This window comes from Salvia splendens, chromosome 15 (genome assembly GCF_004379255.2).
Source record: "Salvia splendens isolate huo1 chromosome 15, SspV2, whole genome shotgun sequence".
Lineage (NCBI taxonomy): Eukaryota > Viridiplantae > Streptophyta > Magnoliopsida > Lamiales > Lamiaceae > Salvia > Salvia splendens.
The window spans coordinates 13,605,292-13,629,825 of NC_056046.1; the positions used below are offsets into that span (position 1 = coordinate 13,605,292).

The following is a 24,534-nucleotide window of genomic DNA, read 5'->3' on the forward strand; positions in this document are numbered from 1 at the left end:
ATTTATTTCAAAAATAGACTACTAGTATTTAAACTCCATTATCTTTTATTATCCAACAAACATAAAATGAAATCCATCAGTGAGGAGAATGAGAGAAGATATCATAATATCACTTTTGGTACTAATTTTGTGTATGCATAAAATATCCTCTATGATATAAACGGAAAAATGTATTTGTTTAGATAGTATTTTGGGGTGAAAATTGTACAAGGTACCAAAAATAATATAAAATAATGATCAGGTACCACTTACGTGCGAAAGTGAAAGATCAGGTACCATTTATGTAGTTCACTCAAAATAATATAAACTATAGGAGCTTAAAAATGAAGCTTCTAGGCCCGTCTATGCAATTTGTTGCATTTCCTCAATTATTGGGATTCGTCACTCTATTATTGAAATATTTTGACACAAAAAAAAATTATTTAGTTAATTAAATTAAGAATAGAATAGATAAATAAATTAAAAAAATATTTAAATAGTTAAATAAATTAAGAATAAAATAGATAAATAAAGAGATAGTAATAAAATATGAAAAAGATCAAACAAAATAATTAAAGAGAGAAAATTAAGTGAGAATAAGTAAAAATTAAGTGTGGTATGTTTGCTATAAAAAAGAATAGTAGTATGATCCAATTATAATGAGATGAATGGAAAATTTATATAAGGTCACCACACATAATAAATCAAATGAATAAATCACATGAACTAAAAGAAAATAAAATTTTAATTCTCTTTTAATTTTATAAATTAATTAATGAATATGCTAACAAACAAGCCTATTATTCATCCAAACTACTTAATTTTTTTAAGTTAAATGATATGTCAAACAAACAAGCCCAGTATTTATCCAAAACCCAAAACTTGATAGAAGCTTCTAGACCCCCTTCGATAGAAATGTATAGCTCATTTTCTTTGCTCTCTACAACAAGACTCTCTCTCCGTTTGTAATCAGCAAAGCTAGAATTTTTATCCAAGTAGCTGCGCAAAGAGTTCGGTACTGCGACCATGGATTCATCAAAAGTAAAACAACTGAAGCAATTTATCGAACAGTGCAAGGCAAATCCGTCCATTCTCTCCGATCCATCTCTCTCTTTTTTCCGGGATTACGTTGAGAGGTAGTATTATTTATGAAGTAGAATTTGTTCGTGTATTATCTCTTTCCTTAGAAAAATTTGTGCTTGAAAATGCTGTGGTGAATTCAGTTAAGGATTTGTATTTAGATGATTCGGTTAGTAATTCCAATTTTAATTCGAATTTTTCTGGTCAATTAAATGTAATTGTTTCGATGGTGTTCAGTCTCGGAGGCGAGATTCCGTCGTCTGCAAGAGCTTCTGAAGCGGTATGTTCAAGTTCACTCAGATTTTGTGTCTCGTCTTTTCAAATTTTGTTTCATTTCCTTTGGTTTGATTCGTACTGGTGAATATGGGCTGGATTAATCTAGTGGAGAATAATTCAATGATGAGGAATAATATCTGTAATTTTTCTTTGATTCCATATGTTGTGCACGTCTTTTTGTTTTTCATTGTTGAGAGATATGACTCAAGTTTATTTTGTAAATGACGGACCACAGAAGTCTCATGTGGCACATGATAGTGATGAGGATATGGACAACACTGAGTATGAGAGACAGCCACCTCAGGAAGAAGAGGAGCCTGAGATAGTTGAATCTGATATTGAACTCGATGATTCTGATGTTGTGGAGCCTGACAATGATCCTCCACAGAAGGTCTGCACAACCCATTTTTGCCCGTTTTCTTTATTTCATCACTTCTGTGAAATTTTTAGCTGTAAATAAGTGTTTTTATGATAAAATTCTCTAGATGGGTGATGCCACTGTTGAGGTTACTGAGGAAAACAGAGATGCTTCTCAGGAGGCTAAAATGCAGGCAATGGAAGCAATTTCTGAAGGTACTTTGCTGCTATGAACATAATCTTTGGTAAGTATTACTAATCGCTTTGTGCCATTTAGTAACTTTTTCTTTTTATTAAATAGGCAAACATGATGAAGCTATCGAGAGTCTCACCAAGGCTATCATGCTGAACCCTACTTCTGCAATTATGTATGCAACCCGAGGTGTATTGCCATATCCCTTTCTTTTGTATTCTTAAACGTGTTACATCATAAATGCTTAGCTAATATGTGAATTTCATTTTTAACTTGCAGCTAGTGTCTATATTAAAATGAAAAAACCAAATGCTGCTATTCGGGATGCTACTGCGGCGTTAGAGGTATATGTCTTATGTTGTTTGAGATATGTAACTGTTAGCGGAGTAAAGGCAGTAAAGTTGAGTCGGGCACGAGTTGTACCACTTTGGTTGTAATCACCACACGCACACACTCACAGTAATGTTTGTAGGGAAATTTGCGGACTTTATTGATAGAAATCAAGACTCAAAAGACAATCCTCACTACGGAGGCCTACGACAATCCGTCGTCCAAAACAAGTGATCACTATCCGAGATAATTATTCTCACTAGAGTCGCTATATTTATAGACTATGGATATAAGAAGAAATAATTGAATCACAATAAAATAGGAACAAACTAACAAACTAGCCGCTTCCCTTTTTCCTTCGATTCCCTCCTTATTTTCCTCCGCAGGCCGCACCTGCCGCGCCTGCTTCCTCACTCTTCTCCACCGGCCCAACTACCCCCCGATTTCCTCGGCGGTAGACCCTCCATGCTCCTGTCGTATCAACTGCCCCACCCGTCGAACAGCCTTGTCCGCAAGGCTGAAGAAAGGAAATTGGCCTTGCACGTCTGCCGCGTCCATCCATGTGGACTCATCGTTGTCCATCCCTTGCCACTTGATGAGGACTTGGCTGTGCACCTCACCATCCCGCTGGTCAGTTCGAGTGTCCAGTACTTTTTCGGGCAGAAAAGGAGGGTCGCCTCCGCTCAGGCCATCTGGTAGATTGGCCTCCGCCGTGGCCTCCCCTATGGCCCGTTTGAGCAGCGATACGTGGAACACGGGGTGTATGCGCGTCGACTCGGGGAGCTGAAGGCGATAGGCCGTTGCCCCGATGCGGGACTCTATTCGAAATGGCCCGAAGAAACGGGGCGCCATCTTCCTGTTGCGCGAGGAAAACAGGGTGGATTGCCTGTGTGGTCGGAACCGGACATAGACCATATCCCCTACGGTAAACTCCACATCCCGCCGTTTCCTGTTGGCCGAGGCAGTCATTCGGTCCTGTCGCCCGTAGACCACCTCGAAGGGCGTCATCCCCGAGGCGGAGTGGACGCTGGTGTTATAGCAGTACTCCGCCCAAGCCAGCCATTTATTCCATTGCTTTGGTCGGTCCGACGAGAAACAACGCAAGTATGTCTGCAAACATCGGTTTAGTACCTCGGTTTGGCCGTCCGTTTCCGGGTGATATGCAGAGCTCATCTTTAGTTTAGTTCCTGTGGCGCGGAAAAGCTCCTTCCAGAACGAGCTCAAAAATATGGGGTTGCGGTCGGATACGATGGACCGGGGTATACCGTGGAGGCGAACTACCTCGTTGGTAAACAGCTCCGCTACTTGCCTGGCCATGAAGGGGTGCCGTAATCCGATGAAGTGCCCATACTTGGATAGGCGGTCGACCACGAAGATGCAATCGAATCCTCCGGCTCGAGGCAAACCCGAAATGAAGTCCATGCTTACATCCTCCCAAACTCGAGCTGGAATTGGGAGTGGCTGCAGCAGGCCCGCTGGCGATCTTGTGTCGGACTTGTGCTTCTGGCACGTTGCACATGCCGCGACGAACTGGGAGACCCTCTTCATCATGCCTGGCCAATAGACGTTGGAGGCCAACCGGCGATAGGTGCGGTACGCCCCCGAGTGTCCCCCCGTTGGTGTCACGTGGAACTCGGCGAGGAGTCTAGGTATCCACGGGGAGTGGGGGGGAACGACGATCCTCCCTTTGTAGAAAAGGGTGCCGTGCACCAGCTCGTAGTGTCGGGCGGCTGGCCGGCCTGCCTCTAGGGCCGTCTTGATGTCTAGGAGCGCGGGGTCTGCGGCTAAGTCACTCTGGACGGTTGACCACTCCGGCCAAGCTGGGAGGGACAAAGCCGCGAATTCCAAAGGCTCGTCGTCCCGCCGAGAGAGGGCATCGGCCGCCCGGTTCAGTTTTCCCTCCTTATAGACGATCGTGAAGTCGTATCCTAGCAGCTTTGCCGCCCAATTTTGTTGAGCCGGGGTCGCCAAGGGGTGGGCTAGGAGTTGCCGCAAGCTGCGTTGGTCGGTGTGGACCACAAATCGGCGGCCTAGCAAGTATGGCCGCCAATGATGAATGGCGAGGACGAGAGCCATAAGCTCCTCGTAAGCGGACTTGGCTAACCAGCGGCCGGCCAGGTTCTTGCTGAAGTATGCAATCGGTTGACGATCTTGCATTAGGACTGCTCCTAGGCCGCGGCCCAAGGCATCGCACTCGATCACGAATTCCTTGGAAAAATCTGGCATTTTGAGGAGGGGGGCTGATGTCAAAGCCGTCTTGAGTGCCTCAAATGCCGAGGCTGCCGCCGGTGGCCAAGCCCATGGTCTCTTCGGGGTTGCGGGCTGCGGTATTTTTAATAGATCAGTGAGGGGCGCTGCAATTTTGCCGTAGTCTCGGATGAAACGGCGGTAATACCCGGTTAGGCCAAGGAACCCGCGCACGCCCTTCAGCGAAGATGGGGTGGGCCAGCGGAGGACTGCTGAGATCTTGGTCGGGTCCATCTTAACGCTGTTGAAGGACACGATGTTGCCTAAATATTCGACGCTATCGCGGCCCAGGAGGCACTTCTTTGAGTTCACCACGAGTGAGTGAGTCTGCAGGGCCGTGAAAACCAAATGGAGGTGGCGCAGATGGTCGGGCCACGAGGTGCTGTAGACGAGGATATCGTCGAAAAAAACCAACACGTATTTCCGTAACGCCGGCCTGAAAATATCATTCATGAGGCTTTGGAAGGTAGCCGGGGCGTTGGTGAGGCCGAACGGCATTACCAAGAACTCGTAATGGCCTGAGTGGGTTCGGAAAGCGGTCTTTGGGACGTCCTCGGTTGGTGGTACCCCGCCTTCAAGTCGATCTTGCTGAACCAGCGGGCCCCATGTAGCTCGTCCAACAGCTCATGTATCACCGGAATAGGGTACTTGTCCGGAACCGTCCTTTTGTTCAACTTCCGGTAGTCCACGCAGAACCTCCAAGAGCCATCCTTTTTGCGAACGAGGAGTATCGGGCTGGAGAATGGACTCGTGCTGGGCTGGATTACGCCTGACTCCAGCATTTCTGCCACGAGCTTTTCCATTTCGTCCTTCTGTAGATGATTGTAACGATATGGACGAACGGAGACGGGTTCCGTACCGGGTCGAAGTGGTATTCTGTGGTCAGTCTGGCGGCGGGGCGGTAGGTCGGATGCGGACACCGTGATTGCGGGGAATTGGTTGATCAGGTGCCGCAATTGGTCTGCGGCCTCGGCCGACAGGGCCGGGTCGATGCCAAAAAGGGACGCTGACGGCGTGGTGTCTATTGCGTGGAGGATCCATCCGCAGTCGCCTTCCTCCAGGCGACGGAGGTCCCCGGTGGAGCAGGCACGCCGCATGAGGGATGGGTTCCCCTTGAGGGCCACGGGTCTGCCGTGGACCGAGAAATCCATTGAGGAGTGTTGCCAATTGACCATGACGTATCCCAGGGAGGCGAGCCACGAGACTCCCAAAATGATGTCGATGTTGCGAAGGGGGAACACATAGCAAGATATGGTGAAGTCCTCGTTTGCCATTGTAACCGTGACCCCTTTGCAGATTCCAGCCGCACGCCGCGTGGATCCGTCCCCTAATACGACTGAGTAGGGCGACGTTGGGGTGATCCGCAGTTGGAGCTGTTGGGCGCATTGCTCGAAGATGAAACAGTAGTTTGCCCCGCTATCCACCATTATCTTGACCTGTTGCTGACCCACATGGCCGAACAACTTCATGGTATTTGCTGTGTCCAAGCCATGTAGGGATAAAACGGAGAGTTCCGGTTTACTCATATCTTCCAGCTCCGTAGGGTCCTCGAGCTCCAGGTCCTCCGCTGGCAGCTCGTCTTCGTCGCAGATGAGGACATTGAGGGTCTTGGGCGGGCACTTGTGAGTCGGGCTAAACTTGAGACCGCACTTGACACACGTGCCAGCCGCGATGTGCCTCCTATACTCCTCCGGTGAAATATTCCGGAAGCGTTTGGACACCGGCCGGGATGACCCAGTGGAGGAGAACTGAGATGGAGGGTTCGAGTAGCCGGTTGCTGCTGGGCGGCGTTGCTGGCCGACGTAGGGGTGAGACACACCGTGGGATGGGGAAGGAGCTGTCCGGGCGGCTGCTGTGAAGCGAGCAGGTCGATGTCCAGTGCCAACTCCACAGCGTCCTCATACGACGTAATCTTGGCGGATTTCATCTGGAGGCGCACTTCGGGACGGAGGGCTGCCATGAAGAATCCGAGGTACTGGTGGCAGGCTATATCCGGAACCTGTGCGAGGCGAGCCTCGAAGGCTGCTACATATTCCGCGAGGGAGCCCATGTGCCGGACTGCTGCAAAGGCCTCGTACTCGTCCAGGGCCCCATTTCCCCCGAAACGCTTCATCAACTCACGAGCAAACCTGGCCCAGGAGAGGTCTGGATCCCGTCTCCGCAGAAGCTGATACCAGGGGAGGGCGGCGCCAGCCAACGCCACCATGGCTACGCCCACCCGCTTCTCGGGCGCCGTATCCGAAATCAGGAAGTATTGCTCCGCCCTTGCCAGCCATGCGAGGGCGTCAGTGCCGTCAAACGTCGGCATAGGGGATGGGGGATTGTTGCCGGTTGAAACTGAATTTGATTCCCGGTTCTCGGAGGAAGCCTCGTCCGCCGGAGGGACCTTGGCACCGGGGTGAGGGACGCGAATCCTGCGCGCATCTCGACCAAGAAGGAGTCGAGCTTGGACTCCAATGATGTGACCCGTTCGTTGAGTTCCTCGTTTGCCTTCTCCACCGCGTCAAGGCGAGAATCACCTCGAGAGTTCACCATCGTTCACCGCACCAATTGTTAGCGGAGTAAAGGCAGTAAAGTTGAGTCGGGCACGAGTTGTACCACTTTGGTTGTAATCACCACACGCACACACACTCACAGTAATGTTTGTAGGGAAATTTGCGGACTTTATTGATAGAAATCAAGACTCAAAAGACAATCCTCACTACGGAGGCCTACGACAATCCGTCGTCCAAAACAAGTGATCACTATCCGAGATAATTATTCTCACTAGAGTCGCTATATTTATAGACTATGGATATAAGAAGAAATAATTGAATCACAATAAAATAGGAACAAACTAACAAACTAGCCGCTTCCCTTTTTCCTTCGATTCCCTCCTTATTTTCCTCCGCAGGCCGCACCTGCCGCGCCTGCTTCCTCACTCTTCTCCACCGGCCAAACTACCCCCCGATTTCCTCAGCGGTAGACCCTCCATGCTCCTGTCGTATCAGTAACAATTGTCATTCCACATTTTGTCAATACATACTACTTTCTGCTGGTTCTATTAATTTCTGAATCTTTCTTGATGATAACATGGTATCTTGCAAGTTGCAACATGACTGCATATGGCATTCATGGATTGCAGTCAGCTACAACCATCCAAATTAGTAAAGAAATATTGCATCAGGGTGTTCTTTACATCTGTAATTTCTGTTGCTTGCAGTCTGTTTGGCTTTTCCATAGTGATATATCTTTTGAACTAAGCATATCTGCTTGTTTTGGTTTAGGCAGTTCTGAATCCTCATGTTGTATTAACATTGTTCCATCAGCATCTATCTTTTCAAATTAAGTTTTTTGGGAAATATCTGTGTTACACCCTTCTGTGGCCAATGAAAGTCATACAGAATTACAGATAACTTCTTCTGCAGATCAATCCAGACTCTGCCAAAGGGTACAAGTCACGTGGTATAGCACAGGCCATGCTTGGGAAATGGGAAGAAGCAGCCAAGGATCTTCACCTGGCCTCAAAACTTGACTATGATGAGGAAATCAGTGCTGTGCTAAAGAAGGTTGGCTTTTGTGTCCTTTTCTGCAGTAAAGCTGTCATGGTATAATAGTAATAGCAACCTCTTACTATTGAATGTTTGTTAGGTTGAGCCAAATGCTCATAAGATTGAGGAACATCATAGAAAATATGATAGGCTTCGCAAAGAGAGAGAAGATAGGAAGAATGAACGCGAGAGACAACGGCGCCGTGCTGAAGCACATGTGACGCATCTTTCATGTATCACTCGTGTTCTCTTTTACTCCCTAAGCATAAACCTATTTTCCATATTTCTTTTTGAAGGCTGCATATGAAAAAGCTAAGAGACAAGAGGAATCATCATCAAGTAGAGGAGCTGGGGGCATGCCCGGTGGATTTCCTGGTGGAATGCCAGGAGGTTTTCCTGGGGGCATGCCCGGAGGTTTTCCTGGGGGCATGCCAGGTGGATTTCCTGGAGGTATGCCCGGAATGGGGGGAGGTATGCCCGGCATGGGGCAAGGTATGCCCGGCATGGGGCAAGGTATGCCCGGGAATGTTGACTACAGCAAGATACTGAATGTGAGTTGTTTGTTCAGATCAGTTTTATCTTGTGGACATGGCTATTTAAGAGATACATGATAATAATTTTTGTATATTTTCATGACATCATCTGTGTTGTTTTCATCAGTTACATTGTTTGCTATTTCAAAAGTCGGATTCTAACAGCTTGCAATTTATTGTAATGTGACAGGATCCTGAATTGATGTCAGCGTTCAAAGATCCTGAAGTCATGGCTGCACTCCAAGATGGTATATATTTTCTGGCTCAACTATCCAATTATAATTTTCTAATTTTTTGCTGGTTGATATTCACATTTCACGCTTTCTACTTTTACTTTTCAAATTCTTTTTAGAAGATAGTTACTATGTTGGCATCATTTGCAATATATCATTATGCGTTATTGAAAGTAATTGGGCTCAGTATCTTCTTATGGCGTTCTTCATCGTTACGTATTCTTGTTTTTTGTTATTAACTTAAATTGATTTTTTTGTAATGGATAACTTTAGTTACTTGTGGAGTTGTGGTTAACTATCAGATATCTAGAATTTTAGGGATTTGACCAAAATTTCCAGCTGAATGATCAAATGTTTAGAGTTCCAAACTTCCAATGCCTTCTCATAAATAGTTAAAAAGACAATGAAAAAAAGGAATAAAGTTTCCATAGCCTTGCTTTTATCGGTTGGTTTCTATGTATTTAATGTTTGTCAGGTTAAATGTAGAGTGAACTATATATTATCCCTTCAGTTGCTTATGTGGAACATGACCGTTGCTTTTAGCTCATTCACTGGTGTGCTATTGTTTCCCTATGTATTATTGAAAGTAAATTGATCCAACATTCACCTGCATGATTTGTTTTGTATGTTTATTGGGATCTTTAATTTCGAATGACATACTTTGCTTTGCTGAGAATAAGCAGTGTTTCTCATGAGGGCCTTATAGAGCTCAAGATTATGCCCTATATTTTCTGATTTTCTATTCTTCTTGGTTTTTATTCAGTTATGAAGAACCCTGCTAACCTGGCCAAACATCAATCGAACCCAAAGGTAGCTCCAATTATAGCAAAAATGATGGGTAAATTTGCTGGTTCACAGTGAGTAGTGATTGCTGGCTCCCATTTTGGCATTACTGGAGGTTTCTATTATTTTGAAGGGCGTCTACATGTTTTCGGAACATGCTTTAAAAACTGTGTTTTAGACAGGAAATGTGTCTTTACAGTCTAAGTTCACATATGATATGGTGCAATTTACCTCGGAATATGGCAACTTGTGAAGATCATGGTCCACGGATTTGTTACGTATGTATCTTATAAGTAATCATTTGGGGATGCTAAAATTTGTTTTATGCTGTACAAACTTGAAGACTAATATATCTCCCTTTGTTGACGATGTGGTTTGCTCTGGTTTACACGTACAAATCAGTGCCATGTAAAGCAATACCTATTGGAGAAAGTGAATTGTTCCAAAATATTAAGGCCATCAATGATACTCCTATAATGGAATGTTGGAAAAAAGGAATCATGTTTTCTCATAGTATTACTTTTTCTTAGTCACTATTTCTACTTTCATTTCATCTATAATTGTATTATCCATTTCATTCTATTTCTTATAATTTTAGGTTTTGACAAAATTATACATGCATTATCCCTCTATTTCATGTTACTTGCATTTTTCTATTTCAATTTATCTCAAACTATTTACACTATTTCTATTTAAATAAGAATTAGGATAATATATTAGAGTTAATTAAGTATTTTCTTATTCAGGGATATCTCATTATACTTCAAGTACTAATCAGTAATTTCAAATTAATGATTGAAAATGCGAGTGAATTGGACGGAGGGAGTATTATATTGGTGGCTAGGGTAAAATTGCAATTGATTCTTATTTAGTTTTTTTTTAATAAGAACTGAAAAAAATGAGGGTTGTATTTAGATATAGTAGGACCAAAGTGTGACAATTAATTGAACCCATAACTAGAATAAGAAGGCGTATAGAAAAACGGTTCACAAGCTGAAAGTAAATTGAAAAAGCCGCAAGATGAGGGAAGTAGAGGTGAGCAGTGGGCCCACACGCTGCCGCTGGAACAGGTGTCGCTCCCTTCTTCTGCATGCCTGAGCACGCCGCTTTTAATAAGACTACCAAACGCCTACGCCATTTCATTTGTGCATTTCTGGATGGCTCTTACTCGGATTTTTGTGCTGTTCATGTTTATCGCAGCGGCGGTGGCAAGGCGGCAGAGTGTGTGGGATCCCATTATCCGGCTGCCCACGGAGGAGAATGCCACCAGGTGGGCGGTGCTTGTAGCGGGTTCTAATGGCTTTGGAAATTATCGCCATCAGGTTTATTTCCTAAACCGATTTTATTGCTAAATTTGTCTATTAAATTTTTTCCTATGTTTTTGTTTATTAGATATAAGATATATATAAAAATGTTTTGTATGTCTTAATTTCTTCAAAGTACTAATTTTTTATACTTTATATTGTATTCACTTGTCTCTATGTAGTAGGAGTATCATATTTATACTTTCTGAATGAAAGAAGAGCGCCCCAAATTATATGTATTTTTTGTGAGAATGTGAAAATAATGTTATGAACACATACAATAACTATGTGGAGTCCCAAAACTATGTCTAATCTTTTTTTTCGACTGCAAAAAAACTCCATTATCAGCTTTACTTTATTGAAATATTAGCATGTTTTTGTGGATTGATGGAATATATTCTTTTAAATAATTTTATGAGTAGTATAGTCTCAACTTCTTCGCTACCATTTTGCTGGATCATGTTGAAGCTTGGTAACTAATCAGAGGGTAATATGCATTTTGTGTATAAAAAGAAGTTTGATTTGAGTGAGGAAGTGCAGCAGCACCTGAATATGAACTATGCCTCATCAAGGATGAGTAGGCGTTTTGTGTTCCTTTCAATTGACACATAAACCAAATAATGCAACCAAATTATGGTTTTGGATGTGCTACGGGCTACAGCTTTTGTTACATATGTTTCATTACAACTTCTACAATTAAATCGCATAGACATGAAGATCTTCTACATATATATGATAGATTGTTGTGTACTCGTACATGAAAAATTACTGCAGGCTGACGTTTGCCATGCATACCAAATACTCAAAAAAGGAGGCATCAAAGATGAGAACATTATAGTTTTCATGTATGATGACATCGCAATGAATGATCTAAATCCTCGAAAAGGAGTTTTGATCAATCACCCAACAGGCGAGGACGTCTATGCTGGTGTTCCAAAGGTAAATTGTGACATTTATGAATGTCAATATTATTCTCTGAAATTATTATTTCAATCTCCAAGACTCTATCGGTGAGGGACTTGACAGTTTGATTATTTTGGCATCTATGTTAGAATTAACTTGGCATGATGGTTTCTAGATATATTCTAAACCTGCTTTATTGATTTCTTATTGAAGGACTATACCGGTGAGCAAGTCACAACGGAGAATTTCTATGCTGTAATCCTAGGCAATACAAGTGCTGTAACAGGTGGAAGTGGTAAAGTTGTTGACAGTAAACCAGGAGACACGATATTTATTTACTATTCCGACCATGGCGGCCCTGGAGTGCTTGGTGAGTAAATAGTATCCTGCGGACATTCTCTGAATTGGAAGTCCATTTAGCATTGTAACACAGCCCATGACGTAAGACTCGTTATAATCCTCAGGGATGCCGAATATGCCATATCTGTATGGAAAAGATTTCATTGACGTTCTAAAGAAGAAGCATGAATCTGGCACCTACAAAGAAATGGTGAGGCCTTCGTGTACTGTTTTGAAGGCCTACTGAGTTGTTTTTGGTATTTGATGTCGTCTGTGTTCATGCAGGTGATATATATTGAAGCATGTGAGAGTGGAAGTGTATTTGAAGGAATGATGCCTGATGATCTGGACGTCTATGTGACCACGGCATCAAATGCTGAAGAGAGTAGCTGGGGAACTTACTGTCCTGGGATGGATCCCCCGCCTCCTCCCGAGTACATGACATGTTTGGGAGATTTGTATAGCGTTGCTTGGATGGAAGACAGGTACTTCTGACTATGCTAGTGAACCATTAGTCCTACACATTCTGTTCTTATGTGGTGCATTTGAAATTACGACGTGCCTAGCTGACATAGGAGCTCCTGAGTTGTACGATTTTGATTAATATTTTTTTTCAAATCTCAAGTGTGACATGTTTCCCATCCTTTTCTTTTCAAACTGAAATTTTGTCATTGTTATGATTATATTGGAACACTTGATAGCTTAAATCGTAGTAGTAATATTTGGACATTATGTTTCAAGTGGGACGTATTTTCCATTGCTATCTTATACACTGGAACGTGCCATTAATTGCCAGGATTATATGTTAGTTTGATCATAGCTACATTTAAACATCGGTTTCATCTTCTCTGCTTCTGCCTTTGCTTTTAGATGGGCTTGCTGATACTTATATTGTATGCTTGTCTTTCGAGTGCAGCGAGTCCCACAACCTCAAACGAGAAACGGTACAGCAACAATACGATCAGGTATAAATCCGACTGATGGCTTGTAAGGTGGATGGCTATTTTGAATTCGCAGTACCTTTGCAACTTATTGTAGGTCAAGGAACGAACATCTAACTACAACACATACAATGCTGGATCTCATGTTATGGAATACGGGAACAAAAGCATCAAATCTGAGAAGCTGTATCTGTTCCAAGGATTTGATCCGGCGACTGAGAACCTTCCACCGAATCAATTCAATGCCAAAGCTAACATGGGTGTTGTCAACCAGAGGGATGCCGATATTCTCTCTCTGTGGGAAATGGTAAGTCGATGCACCGTGCAGTTTTCTCACCAGAGTTGATGAGATCCCTCTTATGAACTTGGATTGCATTTTCTGTGTCTGGTTCAGTACAACAGGTCGAACGATGATACAGAAAAGAAGGCACAACTGCTGAAGCTGATTACGAGCACGATGCTGCACCGGAAGCATCTTGATGGTAGCTTGGACATTATCGGCGTTGTCTTATTCGGCCCAGCGAAGTCTCCTGCTGTCCTTAAATCAAGAAGAGGAGGTGGTTTGCCCCTTGTGGATGACTGGGACTGTTTGAAATCAATGGTTTGTTTTCTTAATTGTGTTTTATTATGCCGAGCTGTATAGATAGTGGTTAATGTCTGAAGTCGAAGGTTGAAATGGTTATTTTTGAAATTTTGTGTGTTTCTGACATATATGACCGATGAGCAGGTTCATGTATTTGAAGCTGAGTGTGGCCCATTGGCGCAGTATGGAATGAAACACATGCGATCATTTGCGAATATTTGTAACGCCGGGGTTTCCGTAAGCAGAATGGAAGAAGCATGTATGGCGGCTTGTGGTGCTACATCTACCCCGCTGCTGCCTGCTGCGTAAATATGTACGAATTGTGGAAATTACTGTCGAAGTTGTGCAATGTGGTGTGTTTAGATTGTGTTTGTTGCAAGATACAGGACGATGATCAATGAATAACATAATTTATAGATATGCTAATGATTGAGATATCATGAAGGGATGATACATGATGAGGAGAAATGTGTTTTAACGTGGATCTCAAATTTGTAGAAATTCATACATTGGGATTGATAAATGGATCAACAAAAGTATTTATAGGCCTTTTTCGGAGGGGAGGAGCAAAAGAGGAGACATTTAATATTTATAGGCTGGAATGGATCCATGAAATAGAATTTGTGGGAGTGGATATTGCAGTCAGTCTCCCGATACATAAAATGCAAATCTTTGTACTATGCATGGCACTAATTTTTATTACTTCGTTTAGATAGATATTTTTAGATGAAAGAAATTGATAGCTTTAATTTGTTACTAGTAGTATTTAACGATACTTTATTTTCGAATTTAATGGCCGAGATTAGCACTTACAGTTAACCATCGCGGAAATTGTGATTGAAATTAGACTAGTTTTACTTTAAAATGGAAATGGTCTTATTTTGAGTCCATTACTATTTAGCGTGAACTACATAAAAAGTCTTTGACGTTTTCATTGGTTGCACTGCCGACCCCTGACAAAAAAAAAATATCACCACAATTCTCTAACCTTAAACATAATCACATATTATATTTTTTCTGACTAAAATACCTTTTAGCCCTAAAAGGGCATTATGGGTATATCAAATGGAAATCTGCAGTGGCGGTCTGTAAACTGCACTGCATGTACTGCTAATTACCTTTGACTTAGTCTTCTTGCACATCTAAACCATGTCCCTTCGATTTTAATATGGTTGGAATAATATTCCGTACTTTCAAAATAACATAATTAAAAATTGTAACTAAACCTTGCTCAGAATTATTGGGTGCTTTTAACTTCGCGACAATGATTTCGACTTAAACCCACGAGATTATTAAATAATTAGACTTAAACCCATGAGATTATTAAATAATTACATATAGTCCTATATAAATATGTATAGTAGTATAGAATAAAAATCATTATAGGGCTCGTGTAAGTTGTGGAGTAACAAACTCAGAAATTGATTTTATTTTAATAATCTCCAAAGACAATATGATACTACTAAAAAATAAATAATGCAAGAAGAAACGGGTGTTTCGACATATTGAGATTTGAATAAGTTAGAAGAATCTTGGGGTCAAATTAATGGTCTACGCCATTAGGTAACGCCATAAGTCCGCTGTCAAAAGCACATTTTGATTAGCTTTTTTGGACTTATTAGCATTAAAACTTGTAAACATTTGTTAGCGTTATGGCACTAAAATTTTTCAGCGTTAGCGACAAAAATATAAAAAGGAAAATCACCAAATATACAATTTACTTATTAAAACAGAAAAGGCATTTACCTATTACTCCATAGAGATCACTTCTTTAAATTCAAGAATATGATATCCAAGTTTAGATTTTTTTTATATATAATCAAGATTTACTGAATTATTATAACTCAAACTTTCTGTTTTGAAATACTCCACGCACTAAAATTTCTTACGCCAAATATGAGTTGATGATATCTTGGGCCTTACGTCCTACAATGGTTCACCCAACCAATTTAATTTCAAACACTTAAAATATAGAGGGAAGTACACAGGGAACATCAACTTTGATTTGACAAAAGTGCAGAGCTAATGTCTTCAAAAGTGCAGCTATGTACAGAGTAGGCCTGCAAGACAGGGTAATATGTCTGAAATGCCCTGCAAGGCATTTGGGTATTTTGGTCCGAAAATTGGCTACAAAAATATGATATGTGATTATGTTTAAGGTCAGAGTCTTGTGGTGATATTTTTTTTGTCAGGGGTCTGCAGTGTAACAAATGGAAACGTCAGAGATTTTTTATGTAGTTCACTCTACTATTTATTGTGTGATCAATATTTCTGAAGTCACACATAAATATTTATTGCATGTACAAAACTTAAGCGTAATTTGCTATAGTAGAAATTTGAAGAAGCCACGAGAGCATCTTCAACCATTTACACTAAACTCAAACTCATTTGAGTGTAAATATCCCATTAAATATGATTTTGCTTCAATCATTTACACTAAACTCAAACTTAAAAGAATATTCTCTATATTATGTTTTTTTTACTCATAAAATTTAAAAAACTTTTGAGTTTGAGTTTTGTGTAAACCTAAAGATAGGTATTTTTTTTTCAAAAATAAAAAATGAGATTGGTTTTGGAGTACTATTGGAGCTATTTACATACCTCATTTCAAGTTTATGTTTTAGTGTATCTTTGTAGATGCTATTTACCTGCCCATTTATGTTTTAGTGTATCTTTGTAGATGCTATTTACGTGTCCATTTCAGGTTTTTTTTTCTTTATTTTAAAAAGGAGGATCAACAATGATTCCCCATCTACCCCCGAAGTGACTCGGACCCCCGGCCTAACGGTCGGAGGTGAAGCGTCTTACAATCGAGATGCGCTTCGTTGTCGGGTTGGGAAGGAACCAGTCTGTATAACCAACCTCCCCCAAGCACGGATCCAGGCGACGCCATGAACAGGCTACCTCCCCCAGCGCCTGGGTCCAGGCCAGTGACTCAAGAACCCTCCCAGGGGAAATTAATCCCCAAGATGGGCCATCAAAGATCGAATACGTGACCTCCAGGATGGCGCAGTATCCTTACCCTCAACCACTTGAGCTAAGGGGCTTGGATCCCATTTCAGGTTTAGGTTTGAGGGTATCTTTGTAGATGGTCACAAAGATATTTAAATAGGAAACATATACCAAACCTACAGATAATGAAATGTGGCGTCGTGGCGAGGATGATGGTATCTCTGACTAAAGCAATTTTCAAAAATTCCCAACTAAAATTTGAAAACACATAGTAAGTCAATATGAAAATAATTAGTCAAATGTAGACATTAAAAACTGCTAGAAAGGATGTAGATGCTAGACTGGGCTTCCACACCATTTCATGGAGTATGTTATTTCAACGGGAAAACCATCTACTACTCCCTATGCTTTACTAATTCAACATCCCGTTTTCACACGCTATCAAATTCAATAAATATGAGTTCTCAACGACCCCACCCCACCCCACCCTCCTTTTAAGTTCGGCCGATCTATCAATTTCAATGGCGATTAGGTCCTCTACGATCGCGGCGGTGATGACGGTGGCGGTGCTGTTGGCCGCTGGAAGAGTGGCGGAGGGGCAGTCGTCGGATTGCGCCTCTAAGCTGGAGCCCTGCGTGGACTACTTGAACTCGAGGAAACCCTCAGCGGAGTGCTGCGACGCCATGAGAACTGTGATAACTACTCAGCTCCCTTGTCTGTGCGGATTGATTAGAAACCCAGCCGCTCTCCCCGTCAATATCACTCAAGCTCTTGAGCTCCCTAAGCATTGCAACCTCCCTGGTGATACCAGTGCTTGCAACGGTATCTGCACATTCTCTCTCTCAACCTCTTCATTTCTTCAATTTTTGGCTAATTCTTTGCTTTTTAGCTTGCTCCGATTATTTTGTTGGTGTGACATAGAGGAGTATGTGACTCACAGAGTTAACGACTCGTCACGAGTTACTCCTACCGTCCACCAATATATTTTCATTTTGCTATTTTCGTCAGTATATCAATATAAGTCTCATTTATATTTTACTACTATTTTTGGAATAGACTCCACGTTTCACTAACTTTATTCCACTCACATTTTATTACTCCACAAAACTAGTACTCCTTATGTCTTATTAAAAATGAAACGTTTTCCTTTTTGGATTGTCTCATTAAAAATAAAACGATTCCTAAAATAGTAACACTAGTATCACTATTTTTCATCTCTTTTCATTAACTCATAAAACAACGCTACATAAAAACCCATTCCGATTTTCAAAGTTGCATATTTGTATATAAAAGTAAGACCTAAATTCCATTAATTTTTTCTCAATTAATTTCTATTAGTACATTTCTTGAAATTTTGTCCAGCCTTATAACAGTGGACGGAGGTAACTTACTGTTTATATTCGGGATTAAATATTTACCTAAAAAGTTGAATTGATGTTTGAACTTTGAACTAAGATTTGTGTGAATAGTATGAATGGTAAAACAGTGGAAAATAGAAATACGCATGTTGTCTTTATGAATGGCCTGCTAATACACATAATGAATTTGGTTTGTGTCAACAGCAATTGCTGACGCTCCAGGCTCCTCATCTCTCCCACCTCCAGGTAACTTAATTATGCCTCTTCTTTTACTAATACTAATCAATCTACTAATTTTAATTTAGCATTCCCCTACCCAAAGTTGAAAAATAAATAAAGTATTAATTGTCAAATTAAATTCATAAAACTCATTACATCCCGAGACTCAATCCTCATTCGTTAGATTAATATACTATGTAAAAGTCCCCTCACCCATGTTACATTTTTGTTTAGTAATATTACACATAATTGATAGCAAAGATTAATAGACACATGAATATTACAAATTAATCATGCTCGTTATTTTATTGGGGTATTAATTATACTAACACACTATTCAGAGATATACACATATGTAAATATTAAATACTACTATAATGGTTAAATTTATGATTGTTCACAACAATACTGCCTAAAAACTGACTAACTCAGAATACAAGGCTAACTTTCACCATCACCTTAATGTTGTTGATTCGTAACATTTGTCAGTTGAAGTTTCGCTAGCCAATTAATTAGGTTTTGGATTACTAGAAGCTCTCTAAAGGTTGTGTATTTGGAATTAAACAAAGAAAAAGAAGGAAGCATCTTTTGGTAATTAATAAGTATAGCGATTACCAAATCAAATAGATGGATTATCATAGATTTGACTTTTATTATAAGGTCCATGATTTGATCAGTGCACCTACAGTGGCCAAATTTACGCTGTTTCCGAGCTGCTAAATGTTGACCCACGTGGCCGACCAACTATTCAAACACCCAATAATATACACCTAATAGTTTGTCCAAATTGAATTGCATCTGTTTGTTTGTTTTCACTTTACATTAGCAACCAATAATGGTCTTAAAAGTCATCTTATCACTGGTTCCAATTTCCAAACATTTATGGGTGTTTGAGAATACAATATTTTTATCTCTATTTATTTATTTATATCAAAGTTTGGCACGCTATGTATTTAAATAGCGACACTGTTAAGGGTAGCCTTCCTTAACGTTCGAATTCCACACAATCAAGAAACCGAAGCCGTGGTCGTCGAGCGCCCAAGAGGTTTGGGTCGGCAAAGACGTCCGGCAGAGGGGGTGCTGGGCGCGAGAGAGGTTCTCGTCGGCAGCGATAGAGAATTAGAGTTTTGTGATTCAAGCCAAGTTGGGCGAAATATTGATTTCATTAACTGGTTGAATGAATAAAATGATAACAACCTATCCCTATTTATAATACTAGAATACTAGCTTATGGAACAAGAAAACAATATAGGAAAATATACTATGAATCAAAAGATAACTAAATAAAAGATATGGAAGATATGACATTAATGTCTCGTATCAGACACCCGGTGGCAACGGCGGTAACGGTGCTGGTGCACTCACACAGATGGGGATGCCGGCTCTCCTTATGGCCTCAGCTTTCACCTTCTTCTATTAGTTGAAGAAATCGAGATATATACCCATTTCTATGTATGATTTATTTTGTTTTGATGGTAGAGGAGGTTAATAAGTTTGGATGTTGTTGCTATTACTACACTGCGTGATTTTTATTTATAGTTTGGATCCTGAATTGCGATTTCTAATTTTCAGTTGTGAACTTGTGAGTACAGTTAAGATTAATCTAAATACTATGAAAATAATATGCATCATTGATTAATAAATTATTAATCTTATCACTTCAACATATCACTCCGCCACTGCGCCACATACGTTTTGAACAATGTTACTATCAATGATAAATTCGGAGAATTACAACATAGGACTAAGTTTATTGACAAAGATTGTGATTACTCTTTGTCAGTGTCATTGTGACCCTATCACATAACTTAAAATATTAGTTATATACTTATGATAGTATAACTATTTGACTATTTCTTATAATGAAACTTTTCTTAAAATAAATTAAACTTTTGCGTACGTCAAAGTGATGCAATGAATACTATTTATACCATTCAAGTCATGTTTTTATAAGGAGAACGAGACATTTTGTTAGATAAAATGAATATCCAACCACATAATAGCATCATTCGGCTGTAAAAAATGTCCGGACCGACAGGCCGAACCTAATAGCCCAAGTATAAAGTGGAAAAGCCCAAAATTTAAAAAGTTCGACTAGCTAGCCTGAGCCCAAAATATCCCGAAACTAACACGGTTTGCCTAGATACCAAATGGATTGTTCTAAATTCTAATTAACCAAAACTGACTTATTGCTTTATTCTTCAATTTTTGTAATAAGATTATGATAATTGAAAAATGTGTTTTGATTTTCTTTATAACCTAATAAAAATATTTATGACATAAAAATTTAAGAACGATACTATATTTATGTTGCATGTGTGTCACTATTTTTTTTAAAAAAATTAGCGTTTAAGTATTACTCCATCCGTTTCGCGGTAGTGGAGCGTTTCTTTTCGGCACGCGATTTAAGAAAAATTGTGTTAAGTAGGAACAATAAAGTAGGAAATGAAAAATGTAGAGAGAGACGAAGAAAGAATAAAGTAAGATAAAGTAAAGTAAGTTAGACAAAATGTGTTGACTTTTATAAAAATAGGAAATGACTCCACTACTATGGAAATACTTACCAAAATGATAAAATGCCCCCACTATTATGAAACAGAGGGTGTACTTGCATGTATCTAATACTCAATCTGTCTTAAGTTTATTGAGATGATTTAAGTAAAGAGAATATAAAGTGAAGTGGATAAAGTAGAAAGAGAAATAAAATAAGACAAATAAAATGCTTATTTTTTTCTTAAAAAAGAAAAGAAAATGGTCCTTTTTAACTTGAAACATCTAGTAAAAGAGTATAAACTTTAATGGTGTTATTGAGTAGCATAAGGTTAGTCTATTCTTAACTAAATGGTTACAGGATTTAACATTATTTTAGATCAATTGTCTATCCTTCAAGTTGTTTACAAATTAGTACTCCATCCGTCCCACCGAAGATGATTCACTTTTCTTTATGATTTGTCTCAAACAATATGACTCATTATTAAAAATGGAAACACATGTATCTCTATTTTTTCCATCTCTCTTACTTTACTCTCTCCACCTAACACACAAAATAAAAGTGCATAAAATCTCGTGCCGCCTAAGGAATGGGTCATCTTCCTTGAGACGGAGGGAGTAATCACTCAATTTTATCAATAGGTATCCTTTAATCTAGTACTCCCTCCGTTCCTCTATAGTTGAGTCGTTTTTTCATTTCGGGAAGTTCTTCCATAGTTGAGTCGTTTCTAAAAATGGAAAAAATCAGCATATTTAATGGTGATTTAGTTGGTTTAATTAACACCCCTTATCACAATTAATTAAGTTAATCACACACTTAAAAAAACTATCCCCAACCTTAATTCTCCCTATCACACGCCGCATTCCCTATCTCTCTCTAAAACAAAAAACGTCCCCCTTCTCTCTTCTTCATCTCCTTCATCCTTAAAACCCTAGATCTAAAATCCATCGCTGCCTCTGAAATTCGAATACCAAATCAAGGTTCCGCCCTCCTATTCTCACTCGCAACGTCGATTGTACTCTTCTCTCTCAACTCACGCGTCGTCTATTCTCTCATTTCGCCGACCCCAAACAATGCACCGGTCGCACATCGCCAACGCAGGCGATCGGAGACAGCCACGCAGCCCCCTCGCCTATGGAGACGGCTGGATTAACCCTCACATCATTCGTATTCCAGTAGCGTCGCGTGGTAGAGGGCGTATTTCGGCCGCTTCTCGGGGAAGAGGTCGTATTTCAGCCGCTTCTCGGGGTAGAGGTCGTATTTCGGCCGGTTCCCGCCGTAGATCTCGAGAATCAGCCTGAGATGATGAAGGGTTAATTTACCATCTATGGTCGAACATCTGTCGTTCCTCCATAGGCGAGCCCGCCGGCAGCGTTGGCGACTCTCCCCCGACTGGAGGTGTAATTGGCGGTGAAGGGGGTGCCACCCCGACCAGATACATTGCTGGCGGTGAAGGCGGCGCCTCCCCGACTGGAGGCCTAGCTGGTGGTGAAGGCGATGCCACCTTAATGTCGGATGAAGAATTTAAACGGAGATATGTCGTCACCGAGGCTGGCAAGGCGTTGTGGGAGAAATGCGAGGTTGGCGATGAAGGAGATACAACCTTAATGTCGGATGAAGAGTGTGTAAGGAGATATGTCGTCACCAAGGCTGGAAAGGCATTGTGGGAGAAATGCATGAATCCGTGATATGGGTGAGATCTTTCTATATGCTTCATTTAATAGAATTGATTTCCAATTGTGATATGTGATCTGTGATTACTGTAGTATGGGCTGTTAGTGTGTGTCATTGTTGATGGTGGATGTTTTGAATTTGGTTGGTGATGTTTTAACTTTGGTTGGTGATGTTGTGAATTTGGTTGGTGATGTTGTGACTTTGGTTGATGATGTTGTGAATTTGGTTGGTGATGTTGTGACTTTGGTTGGTGATGTTGTGAATTTCTATTTGTCAACTGTCATTGTTGCATCATTCACAACCTTAACACAAAATGCATCATTGTTGCACATTTACATCCTTTTACAAAACACAAATTGCATCATAGTTGCACATTTACATCCTTTTAAAAACACAAAATGCATCATTGTTGCATAGTGACAGTCAATTCAAAACACAAAAAACTAGCATAATATGTGCATTCATGTTCCTTCAATAAATGCATCATTCATGCACATTGACAGTCTATCCAAAAAACACAAAAGCTTCTTCTATACCTTCCTAATCCTAAGGCTTGGGAAATTGTCTCCAATCCTTGGTTGCTCCCCTGGTCTCGCAGATAAGCAATTGCTTGCATAGCCAGCTCCACTGGAACTTCTAGATTCTGTGGAAGTTGATTTGTCCTCCTTAAATGTGTTTTCCCCATGTGGGGCAGCTTGTATCTGTTCTGACCCTGGACTTTCATAATTTCCATGTAACAGCATTGAAGACTTAGGAAAACATTATCCAAAGTCTCTGGTTGTAATTCATGGAATGATTTCTCAACTGCATTGACTAAATCATCCACATTATTGCATGCAGTCTGAGTTTGTAGTGACTGTATTGCTCTGAACCAACCCAAATCATTCACATTGGTGTCAGGTGAGTTAGGTGGTTGTTGCACAATTGATATTGAGAAACCACTTTGTTGTGCAGCTTCTCTGAAAACTGGGTCATTGTCTTTGATGTGTGGTCTCGTGTTATCTTGTTGTATCTTGAGAACTTTAGTTGCCCCATCTGGCCACTTGGCTATGATGGCAGACAATATCTGTTCTCAATAATGTGGCATGCATAAAATCATCATTTGCACAACATTACACCATTTATTAACAGTGTGTCATGAGAATGTAGGCTCAATGGTATGTAATGGCTGATGTGCATAAATTAAATGCATTAAAGAGATGCAAACATTACCTTATTGATCAAGCAATCCCTCACCACATCTGTTGTGATACTCTCTATGGGTTTTGTCTCCATAGTGCCCGCCTGCCCGTTTTTACTTGATCTCTTGGCTGCAACTTGTTTGGTAAAAGGAAAAATTCCAATTTTTCCATCTAACAACACTTCACCATGAACACCAAACAATGGCCTACAAACTGCACACATGAACATTATTTTTGATATGAACTTCTTATTTTTACATGTTCTATGAGGTTCTTGCTCTCCTGGAGCAAGATAGAATCTCTGAGCTCCTTTAGTCATGTAGAACCACTTTTCATCGATATGTATAGTGTTGTGCATATTTCTGAACCTAATTTTGTTCAGGATTCTGTCAAGTTCTAATGATTCAACTGTGAATCTCAGCCGCAACAGCTTGTTTGCAGCTGTTAGATTGGGCATAATGGCCGATGTGTGTGGTATAATTAGGTCATCCTTAACCCACCTCCATACTATTGTTTTTGAACAACCTAAACCCACTGCCACACTCAAGAGGTTGCACCTTTTGGAGAAATGCATACTCTTTAATAGATCAACATCCAGATGCAACCTTTTGGGGTAAGGCCTCACTTTTTTTACACTTACCAATTGAACTGATGTTCCTCGTTGTTGCTGTTTCTTTGCAGCATTCCACCACCTTGTACAGGTGTGCCGGGAGATTGTAAACTTCAGTTGTGCTTCCTTAAGTGTGCCACGAGGAGGTACACCGCCCACACACCTTCCGATGATGAATTGGACCACTTGGTTTTTGAATTCTGAGAAATACTCTTGGTGCCCCATTTATGAACATTTAAAAGACTTCAATAGCTAAGGAAAGCATTTACTCCATTTGTTGGTTGAGATTTTTAATGTTTGAAGTTGGTGGAGGAGTATTTATAGCAATGACTAGAATATGGCGCCAGATTTCCCCCTATCAATTTTTTTTTTCAATTTCATGTACTGTTACAGCTCCTTTAGTGCAATTAATGTGAAGGGGCGCCAGTTTCAATTTAA

The 24,534-nt window shown here is 40.6% G+C and overlaps 4 protein-coding genes across 5 annotated transcripts; 3 read left to right on the forward strand and 1 right to left on the reverse strand.

Annotated features, from left to right (window-relative positions):
- Positions 1-892: 892 nt before the first annotated feature.
- LOC121768454 (FAM10 family protein At4g22670-like) lies at positions 893-9,907 on the forward strand. Its single transcript, XM_042164975.1, has 11 exons — positions 893-1,115; positions 1,297-1,339; positions 1,571-1,726; positions 1,821-1,908; positions 1,994-2,074; positions 2,165-2,229; positions 7,870-8,010; positions 8,093-8,209; positions 8,289-8,543; positions 8,716-8,773; positions 9,522-9,907. The coding sequence occupies exons 1-11, from the start codon at positions 1,006-1,008 to the stop codon at positions 9,617-9,619; spliced, it is 1,212 nt and encodes a 403-aa protein (XP_042020909.1). The 5' UTR covers positions 893-1,005; the 3' UTR covers positions 9,620-9,907.
- A 153-nt stretch (positions 9,908-10,060) lies between these two features.
- LOC121768453 (vacuolar-processing enzyme-like) lies at positions 10,061-14,079 on the forward strand. Its single transcript, XM_042164974.1, has 9 exons — positions 10,061-10,863; positions 11,620-11,784; positions 11,962-12,118; positions 12,213-12,298; positions 12,373-12,572; positions 13,004-13,052; positions 13,126-13,335; positions 13,423-13,629; positions 13,756-14,079. Exons 1-9 carry the CDS (start codon positions 10,699-10,701, stop codon positions 13,918-13,920), a joined length of 1,404 nt encoding a protein of 467 aa, XP_042020908.1. The 5' UTR covers positions 10,061-10,698; the 3' UTR covers positions 13,921-14,079.
- A 2,823-nt stretch (positions 14,080-16,902) lies between these two features.
- LOC121766559 (non-specific lipid transfer protein GPI-anchored 7-like) lies at positions 16,903-19,678 on the forward strand. 2 transcript variants are annotated; one of them, XM_042162828.1, is made up of 3 exons: positions 16,903-17,385; positions 18,126-18,167; positions 19,465-19,678. In XM_042162828.1, exons 1-3 carry the CDS (start codon positions 17,085-17,087, stop codon positions 19,485-19,487), a joined length of 366 nt encoding a protein of 121 aa, XP_042018762.1. In that variant the 5' UTR covers positions 16,903-17,084; the 3' UTR covers positions 19,488-19,678. The 2 variants fall into 2 exon arrangements, with proteins under 2 accessions (XP_042018762.1, XP_042018761.1); XM_042162827.1 differs by lacking the exon at positions 19,465-19,678 and having other exon boundaries at positions 16,904-17,385; positions 18,126-18,431.
- Positions 19,679-21,792: 2,114 nt separating this feature from the next.
- LOC121766721 lies at positions 21,793-24,321 on the reverse strand. The gene is made up of 3 exons (XM_042162981.1): positions 23,518-24,321; positions 22,842-23,371; positions 21,793-21,928 (listed from the first exon to the last, which is right to left on the reverse strand). Exons 1-3 carry the CDS (start codon positions 24,319-24,321, stop codon positions 21,793-21,795), a joined length of 1,470 nt encoding a protein of 489 aa, XP_042018915.1.
- Positions 24,322-24,534: the final 213 nt, after the last annotated feature.

Bases quoted from the DNA above. Each gene is read 5' to 3' on its own strand.
- LOC121768454 (XM_042164975.1), top strand. From the start codon at position 1,006: ATGGATTCATCAAAAGTAAAACAACTGAAGCAATTTATCGAACAGTGC. The intron at 1,340-1,570 runs GTATGTTCAAGT...GACGGACCACAG, and splicing joins CTGCAAGAGCTTCTGAAGCG to AAGTCTCATGTGGCACATGA. The intron at 2,230-7,869 runs GTATATGTCTTA...CTTCTTCTGCAG, and splicing joins ATGCTACTGCGGCGTTAGAG to ATCAATCCAGACTCTGCCAA.
- LOC121768453 (XM_042164974.1), top strand. From the start codon at position 10,699: ATGGCTCTTACTCGGATTTTTGTGCTGTTCATGTTTATCGCAGCGGCG. The intron at 10,864-11,619 runs GTTTATTTCCTA...AAATTACTGCAG, and splicing joins TTGGAAATTATCGCCATCAG to GCTGACGTTTGCCATGCATA. The intron at 13,053-13,125 runs GTATAAATCCGA...AACTTATTGTAG, and splicing joins TACAGCAACAATACGATCAG to GTCAAGGAACGAACATCTAA.
- LOC121766559 (XM_042162827.1), top strand. From the start codon at position 17,085: ATGGCGATTAGGTCCTCTACGATCGCGGCGGTGATGACGGTGGCGGTG. The intron at 17,386-18,125 runs GTATCTGCACAT...TTGTGTCAACAG, and splicing joins TGATACCAGTGCTTGCAACG to CAATTGCTGACGCTCCAGGC.
- LOC121766721 (XM_042162981.1), bottom strand. From the start codon at position 24,321: ATGGGGCACCAAGAGTATTTCTCAGAATTCAAAAACCAAGTGGTCCAA. The intron at 23,372-23,517 runs GTAATGTTTGCA...TATTGAGAACAG, and splicing joins GGGATTGCTTGATCAATAAG to ATATTGTCTGCCATCATAGC. The intron at 21,929-22,841 runs GTATAGAAGAAG...TCATCATCTCAG, and splicing joins CAAGCCTTAGGATTAGGAAG to GCTGATTCTCGAGATCTACG.